Raw genomic sequence first — 25193 nt, 5'->3', positions numbered from 1 at the left:
AAATAGTTTCGAAAAGTAATTTACTTTTTATTTCGGTACATAGGTACATTTTTTAACCCGACTATGCGGCAGTCGTCGTCTCGCGTTAATATATTAATATATATTAACGTATGAATCTATTTTTAAATAAATAAACGAGCCAGTCGCTGATTATTGAGTAGTTTACAGAGAAATACCTACATACTTCGAAACAGTAAGATAAAGCAGTAGAGAAGATTAAAAAAAAAAAAATAAAAAAAAAAAAAAAAAAACCACACACTTCATAAAAAAAAATTATCATCGGAGCGTAGAATTATTTATTTATTTTTTTCTTTCTTCATCTTCTTCTTCTTCTTCTTCTTCTTCTTTTTAACCGAATGTCAAAATGAAATTATTCCGTTCGTTTACTCATCATTGTTATCAACTATTATTTGCGCACCTGTTGATTTACACTTCGCGCTAAAAAATATGTGTAACTGTGTACTTATAATCGCATATACTACTGATCTTCTTCTTCATTTATTTATTTTTTTTTTCTCATCTTCATAATCCTTCAAAGTACTATTCGAGAATTCGATTGCACTACGAATAATACATGTGTACAGAGAGATGAGATAGAGAGACAGATTATAATTAATAATTTCGCGTGAGAATAAAAAAAAAAAAAAAAAAAAAAACCATTCATATCTAATAATAATAATACATAATAATAAACCGTAAATAAACTCTTAGTTTTAATCTAAGATTTTCATCGTAATATTTTTATATTGCTATAGCTTAGTTATTTTTTTTTTTTTTTTGTGTTTTTTGTTTCATGATCACTAGTTTTTCCTCAGACTCTTTTCACATTATGGCCTCGTTCTAACGTTCATATTACAGTATAATTTATTTACATCATAATATGGCTGGTAGAGCGAAAGGTCTTGCGGTTGTTGCAAACGTGTCGAAGTGCATATTATTTTCTTTTTTCGTTTTTCAACAAAATTTTTCTGCCGCGTAACTAATTGAAAAGTAAAATTATTATTTGTTAATTTTCAACGCCCGCGAGAGTTGTAATTGATGATTTGAACGAAATGTCAGAGATTCGTTGGAGATATAATTATTATATAATTATTATCATAGGTACTTTTGAGAGAGAAATTTATTATTTCCTATCACCAGATGAAACACCATGTCAGTAGAATCGATAGAAAAGGGATAGTCGGACTATCCGTTACTCTGATGAAAACGTTTTGTTTTGTTTTTGTTTTTTTTTTTTTTTCTTTTTTTCGCGGTTTGCAATTTTTTTTTCACCGTTTTTCTCTTTTTCTTTTCTACTACCGTTGAACCTTTTCGTGAGGACGTTTTACTTTCTTTTTTTTTTTTTTTTTTTTTATTTTGTTCTTCGTCTTATTTTCTTCCGATTTTCCTCGGTGCGTTATTGATTAAGATTGTTTAGAGGTAAGTCTCAAAGTACAGAGACGGCAACTTTTTAAAATCATAATTTTTCATTTGTACGCATAAAATTCATTTTCAACTTGTTTGTACATTTATGAAAACGAAAAAAGGCAAAACTTATAATGGTAAAAAATTGTTCAACGAGCGTTCAGCTATAAATGCATCCGGTATCTTGAAATGCATGGAAATATAATCGATTGTATTTCTCCTTTTTTTTTTGTTTTCTTTTTTTTTTTTTTTTCACGATCAATACGAATCAATCGAAGATCAATACACAGCACAGGGCGATTAGAAAAGTTCTATAAAACAATATCGTCACACATTTTTCCCTTGTCGATAACTATTTTCTAAATTCCTATCAATAAATTATACGTTATTTCTAACATTATTATTGATATTATTATTATTAATATTATTATGACTATTATTAATTAATGATAAATTGTCGTCATTTCAATCTGTGTTCACTCTCTCTCTCGTTCTCTCTCAATGTCTCATTTACTCACTCGCACTCTCATGATTTACGAGAGGAATATTGATTCTCAATTTTTAATTTTCATAAAATATTAAACATACAATTACAATATATACCTAAAAAGAATCTATAAAAGAGCCTACTGATAGTCATTATCTAAAATCTGTTTTCCGTTCTCCATGCATTTAAGATGTTCCATAAGCATTTTATACTTAAATTCACCACGTGGCGCGATGTTTTCATTCAATATTTAATTTCTATCGCTAAATTTTTTTTCTCTTTTCTCACCCGTTTTTTCTTATAAATTTTGTTCTTTCGTTTTTTATTATTATTATTATTATTTTTTTTTTCTTTCCATTTTCTTCTTTTTATCGACAAAGAAACGAGCCGCCCGATAAAATCATTTCTGAAAAGCTCGATTTTGTTTATCCCTGCATTAGCAGTAGCAACAACGACGAAACGTGGCAACAAAAAAATAAATAAACTAAATAGAAACAAATGATCTTACATAATTGAAAAATTACTGTTCAGTAGAAATTACGACATACTTATCATCAAATTATTATTACTATCGTGATCATTATTGTTACTATTATTATTATTATTAATATTATTAATATTATTTTTTGACACTTGAGAAAGCCGAAATCGTAAACTAGTCATGTGCGGGGAAGAAAGTGTGCTTGAAATTTGTTCTTCTACGTTCAATAGGAATGTCCAAAAGAAATTTCATACAATTATGAAACGAGACTGTTTACTTTTTTCAAAGTTCTCACAAGATTGGCTATTCATTTTCGTTCTACAATACCACGTTTTGTCCACACGTGCACGTACTTGTTGTATAAATTGACAATTTTCGGAACTTATCAATTTTTCCATAGAAATACAAACGGTGGTAAGAAAAAAAAAAAATAAAAATAAAAATAAAAACCAATGAAACGAAATTGCTATGGAAATTGAACAAACAACAATGCGTAACAACTAAAACAGTGAAGTACCATCAGAGAAGAGCGCGACGGACAACTTTGAAGAAAAGGCGCGAAGTGTGAAGGGGGGAAAAAAAAAAAAAAAAACAACAACAACAACCTTGTCAAATACGGGAAGGAAGTATGCGAAAAATCGTAAGCTCTGAGCTTCGATCTTACATAGCAGGGCGATATTATTTCTAAATGTAAAATGGTATCGCCCTAGTTTCGCACGTGTGTAACATGCAAATCCCTACACAGGTGATTTTACACGACGAGCCTTGGACTAGAATTTAATGTGAAATTTCCGACAGCACAGGAGCAGCCCGTGTTAAACAGTTATTAAAAAATAGTATCTTGTTATAAATTCACAATGGGCATAACAATCGTCACTATTTAGTCACAGTCTGTCTCGAACAAGCTTTTTTTTTTTTTTTTTTTTTATTTATTTATTCTTTTCTATTCATAGGTATGACCGCCTAATTTTAAAGTCCGTGTGCAAGAAAACTTAGAAGCATAAAACATCTTGGATCAACTATGTGTTTTGTCAAATAAGGAGTATTCGTATTAATATTAATGACAGAACTGTTAGAGGAATGACGAATGGAACGCATCATGATGAGTGAAAAAGTATTATTGTGAAGGAAATATTTTCTTTCTCACTTTCTTCTCTCTCTCTCTCTCTCTCTCTCTCTCTTTCTCTCTCTCTCACTCTCTCTTTCGCAATGGCAGCAGCAGAAACGACAGCGGTGGTGAGAACAACAGCAGCAGCAATAGAAGTGAAGGTTTCGACGAAAATCGAAGGTACGAAGTGAAATACAATTTGCAACTATTTCTGTTTTAGAAGATTGTCTATGCCACGTCGTTTATATTTGACCTCTTCCGCCCCAAAAAGAAAATGAAGCAAATTTTAACATGATCAAAGAAGAAATGAAATATAAAAAAAAAAAAAACAAACAAACATGACAAATAATGTTTGTTGCTTTGAATTTTTCTTTCCGTTCATACGTTTCATTTGTTTTCTTTGTTACCTACGCTTATTTTCGTCTTGTTCTTTTAAATTATTATCATTATTATTAAATTAATATAATAACGCGTGATCAGGGAGCGTCGTTTAACGACACCCAACAGATATACTTGTATTCATCAATCGTTAACCATAGTCAGCTACGCAACTCAATTAACACCCGTTAATATATCTTCATTTATTTCATCATCATCATTTTATATATCATTAAATTGCCTACATAGATCACGCAGCGACAAATATCGATTATTTCACTCGACGTTCTTCTTCTCATTTTCTGTAATTTCTTCTCTTCTTTTTTTTTTTCTTTTGTCGTCAATATTTTTTTTAATTATTCTTTTTTGAATTTTTTTTGTTTTTTAATTTTTTTTTTGTCATATTTTCTTCTTCTATTTTTCCCCCCTTCTTCTTCTTCTGCTTCTTCTTCTTCTTCTTCTTCTTCTTCTTCTTCTTCTTCTTCTTCTTCTTCTTCTTCTTCTTCTTCTTCCTTTCGTCGCTGTCTCTGTATTATTTCTTCTAAGTCTCGCCTCGTGTCTTTACTACTCTCCCCCCTCCCCTCCCCGCCCTTTTTTTTCCCACCCCTACCCAAATCCCCTCAGTTTGCCGTACGTTTACCAGAACGTATATCCACCTTCTGTTCCACCTCCAAGGAACGAACCTTTCTTTTGCGATAAAGCGACACTGTGACCAGCCATGGCAGCTAACTGCGCTGCATTCGCTGCTACTCCCGGTGGTGGTGGTGGCAATACTTGTTGCGAGATTCCGTCGAATCTTGCTCCCTCAAATCCGTTCTGCATGAAAGGTATTTTATAGCGTAACTTTATATTTTAACTTGTCGAGAGATTAATTGAACAATTCTAATATAAAAAATAATAAGACAATCGCTTTTCCCCGGGAAGAAAATTTTGACCATAATTATTGTATTACCTTATAACTTTGGAGTGTCCCTATAAATTTTTCTAGACATACAATCTTTGATAACTAATAATTTTTTATAAAGTTGTACTATGAAAGCATCCCACAAATTACTCACAGGAACCATGATCGTTGGCCTAACAGGGGCGGGTTGCATCGCAGCTGCTGGATAATAGGCGGCAGCTGTAGCTAGCGGAGGATAGTACTGAAGTGGTCCATAGGCTGCTGGATATCCAGCTAGATAACCGCCCGGATAGCCTTGACCATACATCGGCTGGTACATCTGGAAAAAAGTGAAAGTGTAACGTCGAACAAATCATGAAGTAGAGCTGTCAGTCCAAGTTAAATTTCAGAGGAAAATCTCACCATGGGATGAGTGAGGGTTTGATCATACGTTGGCGGTGGCGGACCCTGGGTAGCGTAGAGCTGTGGCTGGTTGGGGAAGACCCCGTACGGCGAGGCTCCTGCAACTGTTCGAAAAGTAATCGTCAGTTCTGAGGATTATTTTATTTGGCTATCGGGCCTAATGGAGAGTGAAATAAGTGAATGAAAACGCTCCTCAGTTCGCAAAAGTTGATTTTTCCAACACCCGCTGGAAAAGTTCGATCTTCGAAACCTCAGAAGCGTCCGTTACGGTAGAACGAGATTAGCGCCGCGCACAACCGAAGTGCTCGGTTTTCCACACTAGGACTTTCTTTGGCGCATGCGCACTTTCGGATGACTCAATTTTACGCACTTTGAGCGTCATTGAGCGTAAGTTACTTAACCTAATCCCAATTTTACGCGCAGTGTTGCCTTCGTTGCTTCTCGAATCAAATTTCCACTCGTAGGTGTTGGAAAAAAATATCGTGTACCAAACGTGCGGATAAGCGATATCCGAGTTGTGTGATTACAACGCTCGTCTTAGTCGCGGCATAAGCTGCAAACTTCACACTCGTCGGAAAACCGCCAACTCTGCGCACTTCTGACTAGTGCTGTGCCATTAATCGGTTAATCGGCAGCTTCGACTGATCGATTATTGAGTTTTTCGATTCATCGTTTTTCCAATAAATCGATAAATCATCGAAACCATCGATTAGGATTAATTGGAAAATCGATTAACGGAAATCGTCGATTAATCGATTAATCGAAAGAGCGATTAATATAAAAACGCGACTAACCGATTAATCGAACAGCACCACTTCTAACACAATTAAATACATAAATTGGTGTTTACGTTCGGTGAAAAGCTGATATCTTACCGCCATATGTAGCAGGCTGAGCTGGCGCTGGCACGAAGCCGGTTGGTGGATGAGGTGCGACGGGGTAAGCTGAAACACAAGTCAAATCCAACTCTAGTCTTAGCTCTTTGTAACGATGTAAAGATATTTTTTGCGGCATGTGTCACGCATTTAGCATTTTTTTCTTCTTTTTTTCTCTCTCTCTCTCTCTCTCTTTCTCTCGAGTACAGACAAAAGTCGGTGACACTCGATCAAAGAAAGACAAAACAGGAAAGAAAAACAAAAAAAAAAAAAAAAAAAGATGTACAAACTCAGATATCTAGCGTGTTGCGGATGGTTCGAGTTTCGGTACAAAACCGGGGTTGGAATCACAATACTTTCGCTATTGTTTTAAACAGAATGACAAAGGGTTCTTGATAAAATAGGATGAACCGATCGATCCACCTCCGATTCTACCTTGACTCGAGCCATGTGTATATTATTGATCGGTGACGTGTTTTTTTTTATTTTTTTTTATTTCTCATTTTCTTCTTCTTTTCACTTTCTCGTTTTCCTTATTACTCCGCACTTTCGAATCCATGATATTTTTCTGCTCGTCGATGATTGCAATTGTCGGATACACATAAACATATACGTATACTTATACAGTATACACATATATTGTATATGTAATTTCTACCATGCACACCTTAGAATATTAATTAGTATATATATACATATTCATATATCTATATATATATATATATATATATATATATATATATATATATATATATATATATATGTGTGTGAGTGTGTATATGTATATGTATATATGTGCGTGTCGATGTGATATCCGAAAAATTGTTAATCGACCGTGCGCATGATTGTTGAATAGCCGCGATTCACTTTGAATTTCATAGTGCGTGAAAAAAAGGGAGTTTAAAAAATTCCAAGTCACCGTCCAATCGCAATATACCTTATAGTTTAATAAAGTATGTAATATCTTACACGTAACATACACTGGTATATATTAAATTACTAAACTGAAGCTCAAATGAGTTAGTGACTATATAATATAAATGAAACTGATGAACAATGAGAAACGATAATAATCGGAGTTATAAATAAAACGAAAGAACAAGAAGGAAAAGTATAGGACAAGGAAAAAAAAAAAAAAAAAAAACTGGGAAAATAATTGAGATCATTTATTATTATGATGAACGAAAAGAACGCAATCGAAAAAACAAAAAGAAAACCACGCCCCGCATCCGTCCTTCTATTCCCTTACTCTGTGAGTGACGGAGAAACTTCTGTAGGTATTTACTCGTTTTCATTTCAACCTTGATAATTAATGACCGTTATATATATTCGGAGTAACGAATTGACTGACGGAAATGGTGCTTCAAAGTACGTATGCGCAGAATTAAAACCGTCTTACATCTCGAGAGGGAAATCATTGTTGAAGAAATGTGTGAGTACAAAAATGAGAATGAGATAACATGTGTTTCTTATTATTTTTTTAATTTTTGATTGTTGATTTTTTTTTTTTTTTTCAACATTATTTCATATTATTCTTCATTTTTTCCGTCCATTTTGACAAAGGTTAAATAAATTACAGCAGCATAATCTCCCCGTCCGAAGTAAGATAGTTTTGACAATTGTCAACGACCTACCTTCACCAATTATACTATAATAATATATTTTAATAATAATAATATATAATAAAAACTGATCTCAAAAGCAATTATATATTTTAGCGTTACACAATCAAAGTATATAAGCTAAATACATTCTTTCTAAAAATAAAAAACGAAAAAAAAAACAAAAAAAAAAAAAGGAAAAAGAAGAAGAATAAAAATGAATGTGAGTTCAAAGTAAGAAAAATCTGTAACTCGGAAATGAAGCAATGAGGTTCTCTCTTTTTTTGATAAACTATATTATAAAGATAATAATGAACGTGTATGAAAGTTCAATCGAGAACAAAGAAAAGGCAGAAAAAAGAAAAGAAAAAAAATCGAAAACGAGTGAAAAATGATAAATCAAGCCATATAATTGTTTTTTAACCCATTAACGCCCAATAGTTCATTACATCAGAGGACATATTTCATTTCATAATATGAATATAATAATCTTTTTTTTTTTTTAATCTCGACGCGAAACCATCGATATTTGAATTATAAAAAATCACATTTTTATACATGTATATTTATATGGTCCCCTTTTTTTTCTCAGACATTGCAATCGATCGTGGGTGTGAAATTTTTTCATTATTTTTCAATAACTTTTCTCGATCCGTAAAATAGCGGCGTTGTTGTATAACATACAATAATAGGCATTAATAGGTCAATTATATAGGTAATATATATATTATTTAATGCCCCGAAAACATTCTTAAATTCAGTATACAATATATTAACTGAATATATAATTATATACGTTCGAGCTGTGAGTAGTGTGTAAATATACAATAAAGTACAGTGGTACAATGAATAATAATAATAATATATTAAATTTCCACACATCCACAAGATTCAGCAAACAACAAATCTCTGCATATATATATATATATATATATATATATATATATCCAATATATTAGATAAATTCCAAACATCATTAAACATACGGGTCATTTATTATTTGATTATGGATTTTTTTTTTCGTTTATTTGGCTCTTTAGTTTATTTATTTATTTTGTCTTTTCTAAAATCGATCTAACCTGGCGATTATTTACCGTATAATAAATTGTGCATATATTTAATGATAATTGGGACCTGTGCAGTATTCAATCTAATTTTCTTACAACACACGTTCCTAACTATATATTTTTACTGACTCTGTTTACAAAATTTTCATTGTCAGATAAATTATGCATATATTATTGTTATTATTATTTTTTTCTTTCTTCATTCATTATCGTAACGATCTTATAAATCAAGAAACTCTAGACCAATGCAAAAACACCCAAATTCTCTCTTTAATTCTTTCTTTCTTTTTTTTTTTGTTTTTCTTTTTGCTTTTCTACACTTCGCCGTGGCCGTAGCAAACGCGATAAAGCAACGTCGCAGATGCTACGGATCGGCGCCAAAGTATAAAATTGTTGGACGTTATCATCATCATCATCATCATCACCATCATCATCACCATCATCATCATCATCATCATCATCACCATCATCATCAACATCATCATCATCATCGTCATCATTATCATCATCATCAGCAGCATTTTCTAACATATAGACGTCAGCCCACACCAAATTTTCCATAACCGTATGCGCAAACTTAGTAAAAGGTTTCGAGTATCAATATCGTCGAGTTCTTTACACTTGAATGATCGATACGATTGAAAAGAAAGTCATTCAAGTTGCATGTTGGGTAATTCCTCAAATCCTTTTACCGCGAGCAAGGCGTTTCAATCAAATCGTAAATGTGTTTTTTACTCGCCGTACAGCTACGATGCCAACGTTATCGCCTATCGCGTCGTTTGGTCAATTTATACGCGAAAATCTGGAAGAGTGAAACTTATCAGGCTGAGTGACCGACTGCGCATGCTCAAAATCGTTGAACTCTATTGGTAGGGAAGATCTGCAGCAAAATTTAACAGTTTTTTACATTTTCCTGAAAAACTGCTATCAATGGAAAAAAAATTACCTGACCATCGTGTAGAGCGGAAAATTCTACATCGAATTGTGTCCTCATATGTCGGTAACGGAATCGGATTAACAAATGAAGAAAAAAGAAATTCTACTTATCGACAGTATCTGGGGAATTCTGGTGCAATAATTTCTATTTTCTTAATTTGTCAATCCTATTCCGATTCCGACATATGAGGACACAATTCGATGTAGAATTTTCCACTCTACACGGTGGTCAAATCGTTTTTCATTTACCGATAACAGTTTTTGAGGAAAACGCAAAAAACGTCAAACTTTGCTGGTTTCTCGAAACATCGGCTGTGCAGCTCAAAAATGACTTGAGATTAGAGCATAGACTTATAAAAATAGACTGAGCGCTCTTACAAGCCGCTTGAAGCAAACATTTAAAGGACAGAAATATGCCGGGAGTACTCCTTTCTCTCTCTAGCGATATTTGTGGCGGGGATCGAGGCGGTAGAGGAGAATGAGGCGAAATTATGCGCCTATATCTGTAGCTGTTCCACTTCCACTGCTCCGTTGTCTCCCACCATGACGCTGATTGAAAAGAGAGAGCAGTACTCCCGGTATATCTCTGTCCTTTACATGTAATTGTCAGTGCCTCTTGTAGGAGCGCTCAGTCTATCTTTATAAGGCTATGGATTAGAGTTCCTGAGGATCGAATAACGAACTAACACGAACGCGAAAATACAGCCATATCTCGAATATATTCAATTTGGACCAATTTTGACCGGTCTATAAATTTCGCGAAGCCTTCTCTATTCGCTAAACATCAATTATTCGAGATCTGCTTCAACTAAAAACAAAATCGTATCACCTACTTAACCTTTATATGACGAATTTTACAGCTGAAAGCTTGAGGTGGCCAGCCTGCATGAAAGCCTGACAAAACTCGCGCATGCGCAGTCGGACGGTCAATCTGCTGAGTTTCACCGCTTCCTATGTGAGTAAAAAAATCCATTTCGGATTCTGAATTCTGCGGGGCAAACGAATCGTGCGGTATTTTCAAGTTCGCATCGTAGCTGTACACTCGTCTCACGTTATAAGGCCGATCGCGGAATCGTCGGGAGATTTTTTTTCGACAAATGGTATACCGCAAACTTCCGAATTCAACGCGTTTAGGAAAAGCGGCCTTATAAACCGCAAGACGATTGCACGTTATGTATAATAAAAAATGAAAACAATATATGAAAAAACAAATGAAAAATATCAACCCAAAAAAACATATGTATATATTATTTTTACAAAAAAGCTAAGTGGTATAAGTTCACTCGAATGTACATTTTTACTATATGATGTATGTAATTAACGTTTATAACAATGATGCTCCGTGCGTCAAAGCTGAAGAAAAATATGTAAAGAAAAAATAACAAACCTCAGTTATGCTTCGGCGCGGTTGAAAATTTGACAACTGTTTGTTAAATTTTTTTCTAGTCTGTGCAAAAATTGGTAAATTTTTTTTTTTTTTTTCGTTACTTCTTTCTTTCACGTTGATTACCCGTTTGTCACGTTTCTTTTATACTTTTCTTTACTTTCGCTTCGGGCCCACGAAACATCATTATTTTTATTAAGCTCACTATTAACTGCAGAGAATATACATATAGGTATAAACTTTATGGGTGCATCTTTTGTTTTCACCTATAGGAAAAAACAAATAGACATGCAGCAACAACGTGCTATGTATACACGTAATATAAATATAGCATTAGAAAAGAAACCTTCGTCTGCACCTTTCGCGTGCAATCTGGTTTATCATTTTTCTTACCGCATGCACGTAGGCTGGCATTATTTTTTATATTTTATATTTAATTCGTGGCTGTGAAAAGATATGAAAATAACACGAGAAAATTTTTCGTTCCATCTACTCGACTGGGTAAAGAAGCGAGATAAACGAAATATCGTTGAAAAGGTGACGACGGAGGGATTAATTCCTATAAATATTTAAATAGATAGATGTATCATTCCGCAAGACAAATGAAAATTTCTTAAAAAAGACCATGCAATCAAAAACAATTCAGTAAACAGCAAACAGCAAACAGCGTCGTTCTTTTTCTTCTTTTTTTTTTTCTCTTCATTTTTCTCCAACTGTTGTAAATTTTGTACAAATTTTTGAGAGAGTTTTTCGCGTTTTTTTTTTTTTCTTTTCGCTCGTCTCTTCGACCGCGTGAAATCGAACGGAAGAACGCTGAAAAGGACTCGAATGAATATTGCGGGTCCGTAAGTTGGATGTGAAGAGAGAAGAAAAAAAAAATATTAGAAAAAGAACAAGCGAGATTAATATTTTTCTTTAAATTCTTAAAAGGGGTGCTCGACGTTTTTTTTTTTTTCAAAAACGTGATAAAATACTTCTATAATCGACATGCGTTGATCAACCATGCGCACAGATGCCTCGTCGCCTTCGCCGGATTCATTTGTTGTTAAAAAAAAAAATTTAAACAACACAATACGAATTCTTGTATACACCTTATGTATATACAATAAATACGCGAGAACGAAGACTAAAATAATAAGGCGTATGAGCGCAGAGATAATCATTTTATATATGTAATAGTATTAATTACCATAGAAACTATGCATATCATGCGGCTTATGGAAACAAAATAATAATATCTTCATACAATAATAATCTAAAAGACAAGAAAAGGAAATCGAATTACGTACCGAAAATACTTTAATGCATCGTAGACATAATTTGTTTAAAACTTCGTTAGCATCGGTTTGGAATATTCTCTCAATACGCGACGGATTTTACGACCGTTATCAATGTTTTTGTTTTTCTTTTCGTTCACTTTTCGATTTTCAATCAAATTCGATCACCGTTAATTTTTCCATACATGCATACAAGTGCATACATACATATATAATTCGTTGTACACGTATATATGTATATATATATGCATAAAATGCACGTAAATGTATCTTTTTACTATTATTATTATACAATGACCAAAGGCTATGAGAAAGACTAGAACAATGTTTTTTTTTTATTTTTTTTTTTCGTAACTACGGTTCGCGTGTAACGAATTATACCTATATTGTTTATGTAGTTAACAATCTCGAAAGAACAAAATACTATTTATTGCAATTAATATACATATATGTGCATATATATATATATATATATGCTAGTTATATTTGAATCATGCAATATTGACTACAAGTTTCTTTTGTTATATTTTCGAATTGTTTCAAAATATTGTAAAAATTTGAGAACCTTTTTTTTTTTTTTCTTTCTTTCCTCCCCGTACGTTTAGTACAAGGTATCCTTAATTGGTTATATACAAAAACTTGTAATCAAGAATAAAAAGCGTCATGCACTATAGTGTTAAAAGTGAGCTACTTCGATGGAGAAAAGAAACGTTGTTAAAGTCGAGCTTTTACATTATATTTTCGTCCCTCTCTCCGGCGTAATACTGTGTCCCGGTAAAATTTTGGTCGAACAAATTATCAGACGCAAATTCAGAAACTGCTGCAATACTGTCGTACGAATATTCACATTCGCGATATTGATATTATTTTCAGAACGGTATATTTTCATTGTCAAGTTTCGTTTCGCCGGGTCACGGATACAGCCTTCAAAATAAAAATAAATAAATATGTGAAAAGAAAAATAAACAAATAAAATAAATAAATAATAATCTTTTTCTAAGCAAACAACCAATACCACAATCTCAGTACAACTTTTTAACGATACGTCGAAATCGATGATATATCTGTAGCCATGCATCATCATCATCGTCATCATCATTATCGTCATCGTCATCGTTATCGTTATAGCCTCGGTACACAGGTAATACCAATTTCGGCGTATCGATAATATATAGTAAGTGTTTTTTTTTTTCCTTTTCCTTCATCGGCCACAACCACACGACAATTGAACCAGCCCGACGAGAAATTTTTTTTCTCTTACTCTTTTCTTTCTTCCCATATACAGTAACAGAGTACTGAGAAGAAAATTGTCGGTTTTATACATATGTATTACATGTATAATGAAATTAATCGCTCGAAATTTCGGTTGTAAATTAATCAGCCGTAGGAAAAAAAAAATCACTTACTTTATATATATGCAAATATATATATATATATATATACATATAAATATATATATATATACTTGTGTGCATATTTATATTTATATATATGTATGTATGTATACATATATATACATATATAGTAATGTAAAGATATACATTCTGGTACGTATTTAATAATAATAATAATAATAATAATAATAATAATAATGATAATATAATAATATTAATAACAACGCGCGTACGCAAAGAATCGACGTCTAATTTATACGCGTGTAAAAACGGACGTGTAATCTTGTCCTTATACATATATATATATATATATACATATATATTTTTTGTTTTCTTATATTCCACCAGAAACGATCAACCCTTTCGACTCTCAGCGTACGCGGGCGTTATATGTATATTATAAGTGTGGGCGTGCGTATGTATGCATACACATATATATATGTATGTATATGTATCTATACATAGGAATGTGTATACATATGCCTAGAGCGTAATAAAAATACGCATTGTTTGTATATCGTACATATATGATTTCGATCCGAGAGGAGAAGAATGACAGGAAAAAAAAAAAAAAAAAATAAAATAAAATAAAATCCGACCCGTTCAGAAATTGCTGTACACGATTTTTCCATTACCTGATATTATATATATCAGGTGGTATACGGTTATTCTGTTTTATTACGCTCAGATATATATATATACATATATTATATATATATGTAGATTAGACCTGTCCTCAAGAAGGGCAAAATCGGATTTTAATCGTCTTACCCCCCAAATTGGTTCGAAATAATTTAAAAAAAATGGCGGTATTTTTTAAAAATTTTCCCTCCATATTTACCCAAGCCTAGGAAGCCTTACTTTTTTCCATAAAAAAAGCATCGGTTTTTCGGGATTTTTAATCGTTTCTTTTTACCGCTGCCGTAATTATCAGCTAAAAAATCGCTAATTCTCAGAAAATGTTGACAGTTATGTTACCTTTTCGTCCAATTTTTTTGGAATTCGATACAAGCATTTTTGGGCTAGATCGATCGACTCTTTTCCGCGTTTTTAGTGAATAAAGATGTGATCGATCTAGTCCAAGAATGCTTGCATCGAATTCCAAAAGATTGGACAAAAGGATAACACAACTGTCAACATTTTCTGAGAATTTGCGATTTTTTAGCTGATAATTACGGTAGCGGTAAAAAAACGATTAAAAATCCCGAAAAACCGATGCTTTTCTTATGGGAAAAAGTATGGGGGTAAGACCATTAAGATTCGATTTTGCCCTTATTAAGGACAGGTCTGATGTAGATATATCATATATATGGCAATGTATGTATACGTACATGTATGTATATCCCGTCACCCTGAAGTTCGGACGTTTTGTGATACAATCAATATCGAATCGAGAATTATTACATATTCTTCCTATAATACACGCACGTTTCAATAAGCTGGAAAAAAAAAAAAAAGAAAAAAAAAAAAACGTAGGAAAGACAACAATATTACGTATCGTCTATTGTAATTGAAAATTTATGTATGCGCGTATGAAGCAGAAAAGGCGCAGGTACCGAATTAACGTTAAAATCCATGCTTATTGAAAACAGACTTACGAATTACTTGTTCATTTATTTACTTTACTTTATTCACAATTTTTCCCAACGATCCTAGCACGTACAGGGTGGCGATCGATATAATGCGTTAATATATGTATATAGATTATACATACGTACACGTGTGTACTATATAATATATACATATACATACAGATATATGCATAGACACTAATAGGCACATAGACATGTAGTGAGTTAATTTAATATATATATATATATATAATATATAGAGAAGGTTTAGGTAGATACGTGGCTTAGTCTGGACTTGCGTCGCTCGCTCGTTGGCTCCACCTACTGACTTGGATCAATCCGCTGCAAACACATCGACACCCTGCACAACCTTGGCCTCTATATCCTCACACTTTGAGACGATAACCACCAGCACTAACCCGTCTTCGTTTGTTTTTGTTTTTTTCATTTTTTTTTTTTTTCATTTTTTTTCCGTTCCTCGTTGTTTTTACATTAATTATACTTTTTTTCGGTTCTCGTTTCTCGTCGTCGAATTCGTTTTCACGGTAATCGTACGTGTGCTCTTATTTTTCTTTTTTGAAGATATGTTTTTTATTTATTTTTTGTTTTTTTTTTTTTTTTTTTTTTTTTTTGTCGTCGCTTGTTATTTCGTTCGTTCGTTCGCTTTTTGTTTCGGCGACGTTTCGCGCGCTGAAATATCGTACTTGCGTTTGTAACGAGTAAAAAAAAAAAAAATAAAAAAAACGCCCCGGGACTTCCGCGTGTCGAATTATGAACGCTGATTTATCGATATCGCAATACTCGAATTGGCTATCAATCAGTGCTATATATCTGTACACGTAATCTCGAGGTAATTTTAAATGCCAAATTGTACGTGTGTGTATATATATTTATATATAGATATACATATTTTTTTTATCACGAAACTTTAGACGCTGATTTATTCACGGTAAGATACAAGGGTGTGTCCGAAAAAATATAATCCGCTCGATGATTAATTGCAGCTAAGAAGAGTGTAATTGTCTGTTCTTGTTCTTTTTTTTTTTCAAGCTTTCGGTACCATCTTCGGATGGGTAAAAATCTCGATACGTACATGTATTCTATTTTTTTAATATTCGTCGTGACATCGAGTCAAATTAATTATCATCGTTTAACTGTTAAGTAAAATTATCATCTAACCATCAAGTAGGATCATCGTTAAACTGTCGAGTGGAATTTGCATAGAGTTTTATTAGTCACTTTCCTTCCGTTGAAGGTTAACGAACTGTAATTTACGAATACAGAACGTCAGAAGGATATGCAAATTGGGTTAATTTTCATTGGAATATATTGAAATCAGAACTAATTCGAGTCACACCCTCATTCGACCTTATAAGATGACATAAACGATGATTCAACGGTACTCGGTGGCAGTTACATTTCTTCAGCTAGCTAATAAAGTTAAACATCTCGCGAAGAGAATCGATTACGATTGCCATCTTTTTTTTTTTTCTTTATCTTTCACCTTGTCAAGAAGCTGCGTAAGTTTAACGAACCAAGGAATTCGCTCTGTTTGATTTGTGTCTAATAAAAATATATCGTTGCACGCGTTTTTCGGTTTTATGAATTGAGCTTCTTTTCTTTTTTCTCCAAGTCTGAGCTTGCGGCGCTTTGAAATATCGAATACCGACTGATGGTCGTTCTTTACAGTTTTTTCACAAAATTATACACTATCCCGTCCTTTTCTTCAATTGCATTCTTTAAGGAGGAAAAGCTGACTTTTTACTTTCCTTTCGCTGAACGTCTAACGATCACACGGTTTAAATGAAAGTATGGATGCAAAAAACCGTAAAAAAAATATAAGAAAAAAGAAGAAAACGCCAGGCATACCCTATAGGACCTTTTCCTTAGGACGAAAAGTATTGCTAGGAGAGACGAACCGAACTCTGTTGAAATATCCGGCGGTAGGTAGGTACCTGAAAATTAATAAAAAAAAAAAGAAAAAAAGGATCGACCTTAACTTACTCCCGGGAGTCATTTGTCATGACTTTCACACCGATTTGTTTCTTCTTCTCTTGGGTGAAATTAAATTTCGTAACGAAGATGTTAACCATGCATCTTGTTGAGAATGGTTTTATTTTATTTTTTTTTCAAACTGTAAAGAAACCACACCAGACGTTTCAATTAAAGATTCGGCAATCGGAATACAACTAAGGAATCTGTATTCTAGTTACAATTATTATCAATTCAAAGGCTTTGGAGTGTTGAAACATCATTTATTCAATCATTATTGAGTGTGCAGATACTTCGGTTGTCCCTATAATAATTTTAAAATGCATGAGACACCGGCGGGATGAAAAATGCCGAGATAACGACCGATTGCGCAGAATTGTGGGAACGTTTTCTCGCTCGACGTGGCGGTGAAATATTTCATGCTACCATCAGCCATACTTTGGACCGTAAGTCGTTATGCGAATATCGTGAAAACCGTTCTAAGGTCGTTTGGCTCATATGTAGAGAACAATTTATCGTCATTGATATTTTTCAGTATTATTTTCAGAAATTTCATAGTTACGGACGTTACAAAAAACCAAATTTTTTTTGCCATCAACGATTATAATGAAATAATTCTTAACTCAGGATATATTACGGATATAGAGAATGTAGTCCCCAAGTTACGAATTCTTGGATACAGAGAAACACCGTTTGACAAAAAACAGACATTTTCCAATCGCCGCGCGACTTTGAGAATTCTTAAAATAAGTAAAACATACGAAAATCAAGAATACGTTTCTGCGGACCGGAACTAAACACAATCAAACATATTCGTAAACAATATCCGAGGTTCCAATTTAGCATACAGAATACCCGATTTATTTTTATTTTTTTTTTATCTTTTTTTTTTTTAATTCCATTTTCATGATAAAAGTCTTCAAGCGTAATGAAACAAGATGTGTAATTCGTATTTTTGTTCCATTTCGTCAGACAAAAGCGCAACGCTTGTTTAACATGTATTTAATGACGATATTGAGCTTGGAAGCTAGGCAACGTAATATCAGCGTAAAGTTTTCACTCGACCGTTCGATTCGTGGACATGTTTTACGGATATTGTGAAATAACGATCGCGTAGAAACTGAGCGAAAGACGTTCCTCCGCGAATCATAACTCATAAAAGAGATGCGGGGTATACGTGGGTACATTTAATTTCTATCCAGGTTCTCTCCAAGGCCGGTGGCCATTTTGTATATTCCTACACACTAGAATCGCGTCGTCGGTAGGTCGGCCGGAGTATTGATCTACTTGGTGGGATGTGCATTGCAAGTTTTTCGAACGAATTTATGCTGCATCCCGATTCGTTCCGGACGCGGTTTTTATGACACGCTCAATCGATACGCGTAAGCCCGATCCGAATACGATTGATATTTACCGAGCGGGATTCGATTGCTTCAGTATTGAGCGGATTTTCCGCACCTAACAATCGCTCATTACTTACACCGAGTACGTTAATTATCCTTGGAGAGGAATGGACGTGCGTTAGGCTCGCTAATTTTCAACGATTCTCTTCCGTTTGTCGCGTCTACTTTTCACCTAATTTTCGAACGTTCCTTTTTTTTCCTCTCTGTCTCTCTCTCTTTCTCTCTCTTTCTCTATTTTTTAGATCACATCGAAAATATTCCCTATCTATCTCATCTCTCTTTTTCTCTCTATTTCTTCTCGTATATTATAATATTGTTGAAAACGTAATAATCGTGAGGTAATTTCATTCGATATTATAGTGATATTTTGCTGGATAATTACCTTTTTTGTCAGTCATTATTGCTCAAACGGTATTTTTGCGCACGGATTATTTATTCAATCTAATAATTATTTTCGTTAAAATCACCAAATATTTCTACTTGTGTTTCGAGTTTAGAATACGAGAATATGGCTGCTTGACACTTGACACTTGAGACACACGCGCTACTCCACCTGACGGACGGACTACGACTTCAACGAACCAACCGCCTCGCACTCTACCCAAGATGTATAGATTGGCGACTCTGTGCTACCGGCTGGCGTCCAACTTTTGCGCCTATCAAATATCGTCTAACTATCGTAGTTCCAAAGTTTTTCGTTCTTTACGATTTGTCTTTAATTAGAGCTTAAAATGGTATTTAAATTAACAAAGAACTTTCGTCTCCCTATTTTCACACACCCCTATCAATGAGAAAATAATACTTTGTCAATTTGTGTCTGTAGGTTAAATCGAAAGAAATCATATTTCATCAATTTGCCTTGAAATAATTCATTCGTATTTTATTTTAAAGTAAAATTTAGTACGTAATCTCACTGTAATATAATAATACTTTATTTCAGTGCATATTCTTCTGAGATTTTTGTTTTTATTTATACATATTCTGACGATGACATTTGTAGAATTATTCGCGGGCAAATCGAATCGTTTGAATTCGGTTCTGCGCGCGTTGGTCATTGTTGCGCCCTCCGACGCTGCCGTACGGCTCGCCTAGAAACAGCTGTATCATGCATTTGCTGTTAATTTGAGTGGAGAAAAGTGAGGTTACGTTTCTCTTGTTCATCGTCAAGTATTACACATATCAAAAATCATGGCTCAAATTTTCGGTGAAATTGTTGAGCCGGAATCACGAGCCTTTTGGGACGACGACGAGCTCGATGCTTCGCAATTGTAATTATCCGTAGTCGATTTTAAACTATTCAACGCTAAAGAAAGTGTCCATTGATTAGACTGAACGTTCAGCAAAGACATGAAATATCTATCTATTTTATAGCCAGTATCAACTACGATGGTCCGGAGACAACGTGATGCCGTCGTCGATAAAGACTTTCCTTATTGTCGAAGGAAGCGTCGTATCTGGTATTCTAACTTTGTAGGATCTATGGATTTTGGTATCATTGTAATAGAATTACCGCTCTGCAGTACTCTAATGGGAAAGAAGAGTATTTTTTCGAAACCATCGTAATCGAGGTTTCTGTTTCAGACTTCACGAGAATGTGCAGCGTCGGCAGAGGCGAGAACGAAATATGCATTATAGAGCATGGAAGATTCAAAGCATCGAATATTTATAAAATCAACAACGATTTGTACGCCTGTCTCGTCAGTCCGGATCTGGACGCGAAACACTCGACCGAATTCATTGCGACGGTAACTGAATTGTATTCAATTTATTTCATTGTCTGCCATCTGCTTAAAATTGTTCATACTGATAATATCGTGATCGTTATTACTCAGTGACTTCATGATGTTCGAAAATTGACCGTTAATTCGGGAAACATGCAATCGACTTTCTCAAGATAGTTCGGAATTTGAATGATTGAAAAAAAATCGTACTGCGATTGCGCGCGATAATTTCAAATTGTGTTTTTCAGTTGACGGATTTTCTGCTGAACGCCGAGAAGATAATAACTCTCACATGCCAGCACGTTTCGTCATACAAATCAGACGTCGCGCCGATTTTGCCGTCTTTTCTCCAATCGCTGTCCACTAAAAGCGGTAAATCGCCGTTGAATGACGTCGAACGTGTCAAACAACCCAATATAGTTCATGGAATTGCAGCTGGAGGTTTGTATTTGTAATATTATATCTTAAATGGCCAACCGTTTTTTGCCATCAGTTCCGTGTGGGAAAATTCATTTTCCTCAACCGATAAAATTATTCATTTTCCAGTAATGTCGTATGCTGAAATATTCGAACTCTCTGCTGTGCTGTACGTACTTTACGTGGAAGAGTTTCTACTTGATTCGGAGACAGCTATGCCCTTGGTGAAATTGTTTTCTGCCATTCCAGGTAGTCTATTACACGATCCAGTCTTCAAGCAGAGTAGTTTTAGCAGCAGAGGTAATTTGTACATGTAGATCATAATGTCGTTTGTGCCTTCTTTGATGAACTTTGTAATAAAAATTATTATTTCCGTACCTCATTTTCTTGTGATTCGAATAATTTTATACTTGCTTGGATTCTCAGAAGCGGGACATCTTGAGATTGGATTGAAGTTAGAGATTGTTGACATGTCAATATTTTGTTGGTACATATCTCACTTTTATTATCAATAATAGCAATTGATATTCCTGAATTTTTAATATGATATTGTACACTTTGTGAAAATGATCAACACCTTGGCGATTATTTTACATATGTATTTAATTGTAATTTACTGATTTATAGTATTTATAAAAAATTTCCATACAGCTGTATCCGAAGCAATTGAAAATCAAATGTATTTGATCTATTGTAAAGAAATGAAACTACTATTGATAAGAGATAATGGTCGACTGTAGTAGGAGAGACGGTTTTTCGTACCTGTCACTATTGCTTAAATTTAGCAATATCGCTTGCTTAATGCCACGCTTTTCTTCATCTATGATATCATTTAGTATATTCTTTTCACCTAGATATTGATTTATGAATCAATAATAAATTGCTAGCAATTTTTTACAAAATGAATTTCATGCATGACCGGAAAATGAGTACATAACAACATCAACATGGGATTCCGGTACAAAGTTCACAATTTGCATAAACCTAACCGTAATTCTACATCGTAAACCTAGGAATCGTCGGTCTGTTAGGGCGGGTAATAAGCTCTCTGTGTCGTAGATGGCGGTGCTGGGTTCCCAGGTTGAAAATATGTTGTCGCTGCAGGGTATGGAAAGGGTTGGAACGTGGGTGGAGCGAGAGCTGGTGCTGGCGGTCGAATTGCACCTGATGAATTGAAGGGATGCATAGCCGAGACGATGTGATTAATCGCCGTGACGGACGGCGGTGGAACGGAAATATTTGTCGGCGGGAATACAGGGGGATAGGCCGTCGAAGATGGTGTAAAAGTAGCGGGGTACGGAGGAAAGTGAGCCGGTATTTCAACTGGCTTTGAACCATCGGTAGCATCCGCGTTTGAGGAGCCGTTTACGGCACTGGAGGTAACTTCAATTTTTGAAATTTTATTCGGTGTTGCTGTGAATAAGATAATTATTAACAAACGTTTGACAAATTTTCTTTCATTTGAAATAGTCTTGAACAATAGCTTTGTCGTGTAAGATTTAATATTCGGTTTGTTCGAAAATTATAATTGAATGATAAAATATGTTAGGATATACCTGGAGCACTAGCGGCAACGTCGTTAGCAGTGGGTATTGTGGCCCATTCTCTATTTCCTTCATGAGTCGACACAAGCGGCGGAGAATCCGGTGCCTTCGCATTGTTTGCTTGCGAGTATAGGTCTAAAACTTGATGGCAAATATCTGTAATTGACAAGATTGATTTTAAGCAAACATGTTGGAGCCTGTAACAGTTGTTATGCTATGGATGTTTGCAGTTATAGACCTATACTACAATCATCTTCGAACCTTCAAGTAAATCCATGGTCACGTCTTCGACGAACATGTCCCACCATCTGAGATGCTTCGGGAGCCTTCCGTTCCAGTCGACAACTTCGAATTTGCTCAATTTACCAGCAAGGTACATGAGAGCAACAGCTATGATTTCCGGTTCCCATTGCAAGGAGAGTGTAGTACAGAGGCTGTAACGGTAAAGTGCAAGAAAATATGTTAAAGCTAAATAATCAATTAATATGAAAATTTTCAGAAAGATTAAAGTGAAAATTGTTGAAGTTACACCTGTCATTTACAAACGTCCACGCCATTTGCACCATTTTTTGTAGTTTGTTCTTATCACCTGAAAAGTCGAGAAGAATAATAGCTGTGATTAGGTAGCGATAAAAATTTTATATCGATATCGCATGTAGAAAACACGTGCCTTTCAGACACTTTGCATATTTCAATAGGTAGCTATACGGGTGTTCGACTTGCAAGTCGAATTTGATTGTTTGTAAAAGAATCCGTTCCAGCGTCATCACTTCCTCCTGCAAATACATTAAAAATAAATGTTGGTACGGTTTCAAAATAACAAATTGAATAAATTGCCATCTACAAATCAATTCAAGGCTTGAAAATCACTCACCTTTGGATCTTCTCCAAAAGTCAGAAACTTTTGATCACTAAGTAACGTCTTAGCAGTTTTTATAATGTCTTTGCATTTTTTAGGTGTTTCTTCAACCTTTCCGGCAAGAAATAAGCAGCAACAGGCTGTGACCTGTGTAAGATAATGAAGAATTAAATATGAATCGGTGCATAGAGTAAATCTAAATCTAAAGCAGTTTGAATATGCACTTACATATCTAGGAAAATTCTTAAACGAGTGAAACATGTAGAATCTGTGAAAGTACACAACACCGGTCGCCATAGTGTTATATCCAAGGTCCATCTTCGTTCCAGTGTCAATAATGAACCTAGCGCCTTCCTTGCGGTATCGACACTCTGTCTCGTAGTCGATACCATCCTGAATCGATGGTGTATTGCGGAGCTCTTTTTTCTCGTAGTACCAGCACGGCATTTTGAATGTCTATATAAGTTTATAAAGATATTTTCTTTGTGTTCATTCAAGAAAACTTTGAACGAAATTACACTTCTCAAAGTTTGACTGACTGCCCTTTAATACTTGGTTAAAAATTTCGGACTGTTTGAGAATATTTTCAAAATATATTTGAATGCGATTCACTTGCGAAACATGATTACCGAAGGCTAATGGGTTTCAGATTCTGAACACATATGGGTTAAGTCAGGCTTTGCGCCTATCTTGCAGGTTAGAATAGTTCACCATAATCAGAACAATCACATTTTGAATTTTTTAATCAATATCAGCAAAAGTATTTATTGGCTATTCTTCGTAAATTCTGTGCTTCAAAATTACGCGTTAAACTAACATATACACTCATTATTTGAACCACTTAACGCGAACAATTGTAAATAGTGGAAAATAAACTACTTACGCTGGAATCGCAATTCTAAATAGAACTTATAGAAGCGTATCTGCAGTCCTCCGAGGTGGGGGACAAGTTTTCCTGTAGTCAGCGCCACTCACCTTGCCGTGGTTGCCATCGGTACTAAAGAGACTAATAAAGAATTGGTAGCGGCAAAATCGAATTTAGAGTAAGGAATACTTTTTCACGTATTATAAAATTATTACTAAAAGGAAGGTGATTAAATAGATGATTCAATTAGACTAGTTTATATTTGATGTCTTACACATAATATGTTTGCGCTAAGTTCGCTAAATCTCGTGTGTTGAGCTCGATGTTTTCATGTAAGAAATACATCTTTTACATTTTTTGGAAACCTATGCCGTACAGATGTTACGGTGGAACAATTTAATATACAGCAGTTTGCTTTTCTGGACATATTTGCTTACAAACACTTTAAAACACTTTATATCGAAGCTATAAGAGCGAACGCCATGAATCAACAGGTAGTTGTGAAATGTAACAAAATATAAGATGGCGGTGGCATTATCAGTGTACTGCGAATTGGCCGCGACCACGGTCTTGCCCCTATACAATATTATCACGAAGCGTTGACTGAGGATATTTTCAGCACTGATCTCTGCCTATAGTAGAGATCAGTGATTTTCAGTCAACGTTCTAGAATTGGCTGGCATTGAAGGTTTTCGGTGCAGCCGCCGTGTAAAGTCATAGACTTATAAAGATAGACTGAGCGCTCTTATGAGCTGCTCGAATCAAAAATTTAAAGGACAGAAATATGCCGGGAGTACTCCTTTCTCTCTCCCTGACGATATTTGAGGCGCGGATCGAGGCGGCAGAGGAGAATGAGGTGAAATTATGCGCCTGTATCTATAGCTGTTCCACTTCCACTGTTCCGTTGTCTCCCACCATGACGCCGATTGAAAAGAGAGAGCAGTCCTCCCGGTATATCTCTGTCCCTTTTATGTAATTGTCAGTGCCTCTTATAGGAGCGCTCAGTCTATCATTATAATTCTATGCGTAGAGTGCAGTACTATCCCAGAGATATAAACTTAGATGAGAGAGCCAACCTTGTGAGGAATTTGTGATGATAGAAGGAACAAAAATCTATTTACCG

At 34.6% G+C, this 25193-nt stretch overlaps 3 protein-coding genes and 1 long non-coding RNA gene across 5 annotated transcripts; 1 reads left to right on the top strand and 3 right to left on the bottom strand.

Annotated features, from left to right (window-relative positions):
* Positions 1-789: 789 nt before the first annotated feature.
* On the bottom strand, positions 790-4275 carry LOC124182328. The gene is made up of 2 exons (XR_006870742.1): positions 3569-4275; positions 790-3525 (listed from the first exon to the last, which is right to left on the bottom strand). It is a non-coding gene; the product is annotated as an uncharacterized LOC124182328 (long non-coding RNA).
* Positions 4276-4459: 184 nt separating this feature from the next.
* LOC124182322 (DAZ-associated protein 2-like) lies at positions 4460-19245 on the bottom strand. 2 transcript variants are annotated; one of them, XM_046569433.1, is made up of 5 exons: positions 19047-19245; positions 6040-6108; positions 5165-5268; positions 4917-5081; positions 4460-4674 (listed from the first exon to the last, which is right to left on the bottom strand). In XM_046569433.1, exons 1-5 carry the CDS (start codon positions 19060-19062, stop codon positions 4495-4497), a joined length of 534 nt encoding a protein of 177 aa, XP_046425389.1. In that variant the 5' UTR covers positions 19063-19245; the 3' UTR covers positions 4460-4494. The 2 variants fall into 2 exon arrangements, with proteins under 2 accessions (XP_046425389.1, XP_046425390.1); XM_046569434.1 differs by lacking the exon at positions 6040-6108.
* A 473-nt stretch (positions 19246-19718) lies between these two features.
* Positions 19719-22684, top strand: LOC124182318. Its single transcript, XM_046569429.1, has 6 exons — positions 19719-19932; positions 20036-20121; positions 20246-20409; positions 20634-20826; positions 20932-21102; positions 22577-22684. Exons 1-6 carry the CDS (start codon positions 19853-19855, stop codon positions 22615-22617), a joined length of 735 nt encoding a protein of 244 aa, XP_046425385.1. The 5' UTR covers positions 19719-19852; the 3' UTR covers positions 22618-22684.
* LOC124182313 (cyclin-K) lies at positions 21282-23652 on the bottom strand. The gene is made up of 7 exons (XM_046569421.1): positions 23434-23652; positions 23221-23352; positions 23017-23122; positions 22878-22935; positions 22608-22780; positions 22359-22502; positions 21282-22215 (listed from the first exon to the last, which is right to left on the bottom strand). The coding sequence occupies exons 1-7, from the start codon at positions 23650-23652 to the stop codon at positions 21830-21832; spliced, it is 1218 nt and encodes a 405-aa protein (XP_046425377.1). The 3' UTR covers positions 21282-21829.
* Positions 23653-25193: the final 1541 nt, after the last annotated feature.

The sequence above is a fragment of the Neodiprion fabricii genome, chromosome 5 (assembly GCF_021155785.1).
Source record: "Neodiprion fabricii isolate iyNeoFabr1 chromosome 5, iyNeoFabr1.1, whole genome shotgun sequence".
Taxonomy (NCBI): domain Eukaryota; kingdom Metazoa; phylum Arthropoda; class Insecta; order Hymenoptera; family Diprionidae; genus Neodiprion; species Neodiprion fabricii.
This window is presented reverse-complemented; position numbering and strand designations above follow the sequence as displayed.

Coding starts and splice junctions, on each gene's coding strand:
- LOC124182322 (XM_046569433.1), bottom strand. Junction 5,269..6,039: donor TCAGCCTGCTACATATGGCG/GTAAGATATCAG, acceptor CTTTTCGAACAG/TTGCAGGAGCCTCGCCGTAC. Junction 4,675..4,916: donor GGCCAACGATCATGGTTCCT/GTGAGTAATTTG, acceptor CCTTTCATGCAG/AACGGATTTGAGGGAGCAAG.
- LOC124182318 (XM_046569429.1), top strand. CDS start 19,853: ATGGCTCAAATTTTCGGTGAAATTGTTGAGCCGGAATCACGAGCCTTT. Junction 19,933..20,035: donor GAGCTCGATGCTTCGCAATT/GTAATTATCCGT, acceptor TCTATTTTATAG/CCAGTATCAACTACGATGGT. Junction 20,410..20,633: donor CGACCGAATTCATTGCGACG/GTAACTGAATTG, acceptor TGTGTTTTTCAG/TTGACGGATTTTCTGCTGAA.
- LOC124182313 (XM_046569421.1), bottom strand. CDS start 23,652: ATGCCGTGCTGGTACTACGAGAAAAAAGAGCTCCGCAATACACCATCG. Junction 22,781..22,877: donor TGGACGTTTGTAAATGACAG/GTGTAACTTCAA, acceptor TTACCGTTACAG/CCTCTGTACTACACTCTCCT. Junction 22,503..22,607: donor GACCATGGATTTACTTGAAG/GTTCGAAGATGA, acceptor TGTCAATTACAG/ATATTTGCCATCAAGTTTTA.